The sequence below is a fragment of the Barbus barbus genome, assembly GCF_936440315.1.
Source record: "Barbus barbus genome assembly, chromosome: 32".
NCBI lineage: Eukaryota > Metazoa > Chordata > Actinopteri > Cypriniformes > Cyprinidae > Barbus > Barbus barbus.
The window spans coordinates 16213965-16221464 of record NC_136760.1 but is presented as its reverse complement, the minus strand read 5'-3'; the positions used below and the strand labels follow the sequence as shown (position 1 = coordinate 16221464).

At 35.0% G+C, this 7500-nt stretch overlaps 2 protein-coding genes across 5 annotated transcripts in view; both read right to left on the bottom strand.

Annotated features, from left to right (window-relative positions):
- Positions 1–4711, bottom strand: part of LOC306852405 (proteasome activator complex subunit 4B) — a 45181-nt gene extending 40470 nt beyond the window's left edge. For both annotated transcript variants that reach the window (XM_079389181.1, XM_079389182.1), the window contains exons 1-3: positions 4169–4711; positions 2230–2370; positions 1652–1768 (exon numbers count right to left, since the gene is read on the bottom strand). In XM_079389181.1, coding sequence (XP_079245307.1) covers positions 1652–1768; positions 2230–2370; positions 4169–4365 — 455 coding nt within the window. In that variant the 5' untranslated portion in view covers positions 4366–4711. The remainder of the gene's footprint in view (positions 1–1651; positions 1769–2229; positions 2371–4168) is intronic.
- A 2387-nt stretch (positions 4712–7098) lies between these two features.
- Positions 7099–7500, bottom strand: part of LOC306852449 (supervillin-like) — a 71820-nt gene continuing 71418 nt past the window's right edge. For all 3 annotated transcript variants that reach the window (XM_079389299.1, XM_079389300.1, XM_079389298.1), the window contains one exon: positions 7099–7500. This exon is cut by the window's right edge and continues 424 nt beyond it. The gene's annotated coding sequence lies outside the window, so the exon portion shown is untranslated.

Genomic DNA, 7500 nt, shown 5'->3' with positions numbered 1-7500 from the left:
GGTCCACATTGAATTTGATAGTAGGAAAAAATCCTATGGAAGCCACTGTGGACCAGCAACTGTTTGGTTTTCCATGTTCTTCACAATAGCATTCATGTTCAGCAGAAGAAAGAAACTCACTCAGGTTTAAAACAACTTGAGTAAATGATGGAATAAAAATAAAACATCATGACAGAATTGACAGACAGATGACAGAATTTTTTTAACGTTAATAAAACAACAAAACAGAGAAAAATCACTCACTACTCTTGACTAAAAACTTGAATACAGTTGCTTTAGGAATCAGTCTATATAGTTTTTTCTATTTTTATATTTATTCATGCAATTTATTGAATGCTCCTGCTAAATACACCTATTGTACCTGGAAATAAAGCACTGTTTGTTTTATTTATATATTATATGTATTTGTAATGTGTATCTTTTTTCTTAGTTTTTAATAAGAAAGATAAAATAATGAAAGATTTTTATCTTCGCCCACTTTGGCCCGTCTCCCGTTATTGTTCAAATCAACGCAAAAATCAGATCATTTTTTTTTTATGCACAGTTGTAAATTTTAACCGGTTGATGAAAATTACTAAAATAACCTAATCACCTATAATCATTCATCATTTTGACACTCTTTTCTTATAAATGGTTTTAAGTATGAAATGTAAGGTTTATCATTTTAAAACTTTTTTGTCAAAACTTTATTTTAATATGTCATACAAGTTAGTAGTTAACATGTGTTGTAGTCATCCAACCAATATTTGTTGTTTATTTAATGATGTATATGATATATATTTATTTATTAATTATTTTTGGTTTGTTTTTTTTGGTTTGGGGTATCGGTGAAAAAATTTAATGTTAAAATAGGAGTCCTCTGAAAAAAAGGTTGGGAACCACTGGTCTAAGGAAATGTCCTGGCTAATGATGCTAATCTCTGTCTGTTTTCACTGATGCTGCCTTCATGAATGATCGTGAATAAGAATGTGGTAGTTAAAAGTTGCATATGAAAGCGATGTGAGTCGATCGCTTCAGTTTGTTGAGCTCATAACCACGAGTGGGACTTATAAAGTTTGTGATAGCATAGCATGCACCATGAGACCAGCTATGTCGTTATTTTGATCGCGCCGTGCTCCCCGTCTGTGTAATTCATAATCGCAAATTTATTATGCACAGTATAATCAGATGACTGGCTTTTAAACGGAGTAAGTTTTCCGTAAAGATAACAGGCTTGTACTAACGTTAATCGTGGAATGATTATTTGCAAAGGCACTGCTATTGCCGGAGCGTCAGCTCTTGAAGCTCCGCCTTATTCTCCAGGAGCACCAGCTCATTTGTGTTTAAAGCGGTATACTCAAATATAAAAAAAACTTCAGCTATAATTTAAAAATTATCTGTTGGGTATTTTGAGCTAAAGCTTCACATACACACTCTGGGGATATCAGAGACTTATTTTACATCTTGTAAAAAGAAGCATAATAGGTCCCATTTAAAGTCAACGGACCACTGTCTGTGTGGGCATGGTCATCAGGTTCTATACGATTATAAAACATAGTATCCAGTCACATGGAAGATATTGTTTGGACTTTTTTCCATAGTTCACAACAAACTAGAACCAGTGAGATTACAGCAGGGATAGGTAGAAAGATGAAAACAGCAAGAGGCCTACTTTGGGAACCAGTTAAGACCGAGATGCTCAGTTTTTGAGTACAGGATACTCTCATAGAGATCGTACAAAGGTCTCCAAGGCAATTCCAAGTCATCCCGGGACAGCAGTTCTTTCTTCCTGTATGTAAAAAAAAAAAAAGGAATGATCAGAAACCTTAGGAATTCACTAAATAATAACAAATTAGATTTAAAACATAACTAAATTATAATTAGAGATTCAAGATTTTATTTGTCACATACAAAATTATACAGAGTATAACCAGCAGTGAAATGTAATGTTATTTATATATTATCATTAATAATACTAATAATAATGCATTAATCATAGCCAAGGCCTTGTGTTCAATTATACACAAATAACAACATATTCTCATATAATAACAATACATTTTTAATTACCTTGATTTTGTTTGAAATACCATGTTTTATTTTGATTTTGTATATGCAATTAATTACAATTATTTTGAACAATCATTCACTCGTGTAAATAAACTTTTTAATCATCCAACAACAAATCTACTAGGTAATCCTCAAATGTGTGGCAATGGTCAGGTGTTTGATGGGGACACTTCTGCATACTTCAGTAAGTTGATGAGGAGTCGTGCAAAGCTCTGCATCATACTGATGTCCAGCTTGGGGATGGTGACCAGCTCGTACAGAAGCTTGATGAAGAGCACATGGTCCTCCTTGCTGAACTTTCTCCCGTACAGCCGAAGGTACCTATAAAAGAGCAGAGATCATGTCAGAGTGGTAAGAGCAGGAGAGAAAAAGCATGATTCACTAAACCAAAACTTGTGTAGTCTAGAAGTTGCACACTATTTCTAAAACAAATTTTTAATTGATTTCAAGTTTATTGTTAAATCAACACAATAAAGCAATAATAAACCACCAAATGTGAAAGTGAGCATCCACCACCCCAAAATAACTAGTATTAAAATACAATAATATTTAATACAATATAATAATAATACAGTGACTATTCGGAAAGCCTGGGTGGAAGAATATATATACACAGCTGATGTCAAAAGTTTACATACATCTCTGCTAAATGTTAGGCTACTTATTTTGCCAAAATAAGAGGGATCATACAAAATGCATGTTACTTTTTATTTAATACAGTTTAACTGTTCAGGACAAACAAGGAACTCAACAACTATCACTAAACAAAAAAAAAAAAAAAAAAACCCAGCTGTGGATCATTCAGGTAACAACAAAGTATTAACCTTTTGATAACTTTGACCTTATCACTAAATATGTAAGTGCGAAGGCCACCATGTGATCATGAGAAAAGCAGAGAGAGCTGTGACTGACTAAAGCGGAGTCAGGCTAGCATGGCATAAGTGAAATGGATCCTCAAAATAGATTATATAAGAGAGCCTTTATAAACATTCAACTAAATGTTAAAAGCTCAGACTTATTCCCACTTGAGTCTTTTTATTCTTTTCTTATTTTTTAAAGTTGGCAGTTTCCTCTGCAACTATTAGTACCCTTGAAAACAGTATGGGAGAGTAGAGTATATACTGTAAACGCACACACACCTTTAAACACACACATGCATCTGTTATCACACACACCCCTTTAAATACACTCACACAACTACAATTATTACATTATTACAATAGAAAAAAATCACTGAATCGGCTCAAATGACCACATATTATATTCAATTCTACACAACACGCCCACTATGAAAAGAAATCCCTTGAATTTAATCTGATGATGAGATAAGACAAATAGATGAGGAATTAAGTTTGTAAACACACTGCCCATTTAAGCAGTGATATTGTCAAGTATTTAGTGTAATACAAACTCTACGGAAATTCTACAGCAGTCAAAACAACTAATAAAACACTTAACTAAGAGGTAACATGTTATGCAGCAAGACTTTTTAAGTGTCATTAAATAATGCATCATAAAACCTAAGTATTTGAATAGAACAATAACCCCTTATATCCATAAATAAGGTCTAATATACATGTGCAAGTGTCTGTTATTCAACATGGTCAAAAACAAAATCATGAATCACTTTAAAGTGCCAATAAGAAACATACTAAAATAGATCGAAATGAATAAGGCAAACCATAAAGGCATGACACAAATATTTAAGCAGTCTCCTCCAAGTAAAATGTCTTTTTAAGGACTCCGTGTCTAAACCACTAGTTGCGGTGATGCATGTGGCAGCTGCTTATGCAGCACTAATGTTAGCCTCCGTTAGCTGACTAGCTTAGAAATGAGCTTACAACAGTCCTGCATTTTACCGACTGAAGCCACGCTGACGAACCAGACCGAAGTAATATTACTTTCGATATTATGAAAGGTCATCATGGAGTACTATCAGATAGATATGTGATGTTTACATATGAGCAAGGACAGCCGAGTGACTCAGGTAGCGCTTAGCTTTTAGCTCGCGAGCTAACGGCTACAAGCTACCTGAGTCATTCAGCTCTCCCTGCTGTTTATTAATAAAACAGGCTCAAACCCCTCAGCAAATCAGTTTTGGAGTCTTGAATGTACTTACGTGGAGAGTTTCCGAGTCCAAAGTAAAACTCCGGGCCATAACTCGCGGAGCTGGACAGCTCGACCCAAGTTCCCTTTAATCTGGGCCAAAATGTCATTGGATTCGCGGTCTAGTTTGTCTGCGTACGGCAGAAGTTTGTTGTAGACGATCTCTTTCTGAGGGAAAAAAACTAATATCTCGGCCTGCTCCTTTTTCATATTACGATTTCCAAAAAGAAATATCCTCTTCTGATGTGTCCGGCTTATTTCCTTCCCCTCTTGACAGAAGTTCGCTTGACAAATCTTTGTTTTATTCACAAAATCCACGTGAAAATCACAAATCCGTGTTGTGGAGCGGGTTTCAGATCAAAACTTTTTACTTCGCCAGATCTCTGTCTTTCTGACCTCTGGTGTTAAACACATTAGCTGCAGTCACATACATAGAGAAGTCTGTCCTCACTCTCTTGACACATATTACGAGTCACACGGACAGACACACACTCGCATGCACACACCGGCGGGTGCAACAATGAGCCGTGAGCGGCGCGGCGCGCCCCCTACCGGTGTTCACCTGCACATTCAGCAATAACAACATGGCCTGTTAGGAATGGTCAACCGGGAGGTGCATTGAGCTGCTTGCGGGTCCGTTAAAAATGTCAAAAGCGTAAAAATAAAATAAAATAATAAATGTAACGTTAAAAATTTAAATACAAAGTTAACACTAAATAAATGTCATTTCAAGAGTAAAATAAAAAGCACAACAATAAATAAAATAATGCATATAACATTTCCACATTTGTTGTATGTACACTAGTCAACATTTGCAAAATGCGTTCTTGTCTTGAACTGACACTAAATTAATTTGTCCTTTTAATAAATTCTTTTGGTTTTTAGTATAAAGGCAATATGAAAGCCATTTATTTAAATTGGAAACAACGTAATGTCTTAATATCTAATTTTATAATATTTTTTTATTGTATATTTGTTGTATATTTTTATTCACATGATATTTATATATATTATATATATATATATATATATATATATATATATATATATATATATATATATATATATGTAAGCATGAATAATTTAAAAAGCACTAAAGTTTTTGAGTGTCACTTTAGTTAGTTGGGAAAACCTTCCCTTTTCTTGCTCGTTTTCTAAAATGAACATGCCCTTTAACAGAAATGCTGAGAACATTTGCATGATGTGAGCTTTGTTTGCATATAGGGCCCTTCACTTTGTTTAAACGGTTTATCCTAGGCAATGATCCTAGCATAACTTAAATCCGCTTTGGGTCCTTCCTTGTGTGCTGACCGAGTGCACTACAATTCACTTGACCTACTGTCACGGCAGAAGACGGGAAAAGTGTTCTGTGCAGTTACCCTTCAGCGGCTCTCATTCTCATTATTTGAATGAGCTCTCAGTTCTACAAAGATGTGTAGCCCAATGGGCCTTTAGTAGTATAACAGTTTAATTCAATTTTTCTCATGTTTCATGTTGTGTTCAGCTCTCAAGTGATTTCCAGTTTCTCACAGATATTTAATCTTGACGGAGACCTCCAGGTCAACTCAAAATGAGCAGATTAATGGCAGAGAAAATAAAAGTACACTACATTCCCACAGTTCCTTGCTCGATAGGTTCCTCAAGGTCATTTATTACCCATCAACCACACACCCTACGTCTTTTCCAGCCAATAGGAAATTCAGTATACAAATTCCAGCTAATCAGATGCAGTGACCTTTTATCATTCAGCCAATCAGATTCTTTGCCTGGAGGTTTATTGCATTCCAGGTAAAGCAGATTTGTCTGCCCTGATCATGGGTATTGTTAATGAGATCCTGGATTAACCAGGCCCTGTTGCCAGTCTCTAAAATATGGTGCTATGTCAGTTGTAAAAGAGAATAGATCACCTGAAATGACTAGTAATTGTAATGCATATCAACAGGATATTCACATGCTATTTTTAGGCCCCTCCGAGTTATTATTTGAAGTCAACTACACTTTGCCAACATGCATGCAAAATGCATGTTAATGTTACAATCAAATGTGTTCATACGAATTGCAACAATGGCTATTGTACACTATGGTTAAAATACAATGGTTCCACATTTGCATCGGAGTTGTTGTCTGAGATGTAGGTATGTCCTCAATCCTCAGTCGGACAGACAGGAAGCGGCTCCTTGGCCATACAACATTTTTAGCCCTGACTTGGATCATTGGATCATGTGACTTATAAATCCCGCTTGACCTGACAAGTTCAAAGCCTCCACTCCTCCTAAATTGTGCTCTTGTGGACTTCTAGCAGTGCTCATTTGTTTTTTGTAATTACTTTCAATTTTTGTCATTTATCATGGATATTCCTAAAATAAGAACTGTGTTAGAGCAAAGATAAACCGATACAAAAGGCAATTTATCTATTTTTTATTTTTGGGAATTATAGATAGAGATAATGCAAATGTATATTCAGATATGCTTCTCTGTTTTTTCTGGGATGATGCAATACTAATCACTTTCACTTGTGGAACAACAGCGCCCTCTGTTGCTCTAATGTTTTTATAGACGTTTTAAATATTTGAAATGGGCTCCTATTTGATACAAGCCTCAACCCTTCGAGAAACTTCAAGTTTATCAGCTAAAGTTCAAAATGGTTTGTTTCATATATCTATAGTGCATGGATCTGCACTTTGAACTTTCACTGAAAATAATAAACCTGTAGGACACTCATTTCAACCTACTACGATTTGGGGCACACCAATTCTAATTTTGCATACCATTTAAGACTAATAGTATGCGGATTGGGACACAGCATGTCAAACAAAATATTGCCAAAATCATACATGCAGTGCTAAAACCTCAAAAAATACGGAGTATAATCGTGATTTTATGAGTTTGATTTCAAAATTTATGATCAAAACTGATTGCAAACAAAGCACCAGACAAGATTTTCATTATCTACAATATTCAGTGTTTATTTGGAACATTATTTATTCATATCACAAATGTGTCTTCAAAATGCAGACTAGCATCTTTCTTAATATAAACTGTACATGAAGGCAAGGCACTATACAATGCAGAATAGAAAGAGATTTTCTCTTATTCCACAGTTTCATTCAATCCTGTTTGAAGAGACACACTCTCCCATGCGCGCACGCACACACACACACACACATATATATATGGTTCTCAAGTTCAAGCATCTATCTGGAAGGTTTAAACTCATCTTGAGGCCATTTATGAGAGCAGGTATGAACGTACTTACATAAAGTGTTCTTTTGAGCTTTCTTACAATTAGATAATAACTAAAAGGCATTTTTCATTTATTAGGTCTTTATATAAAGATGGGCAGTG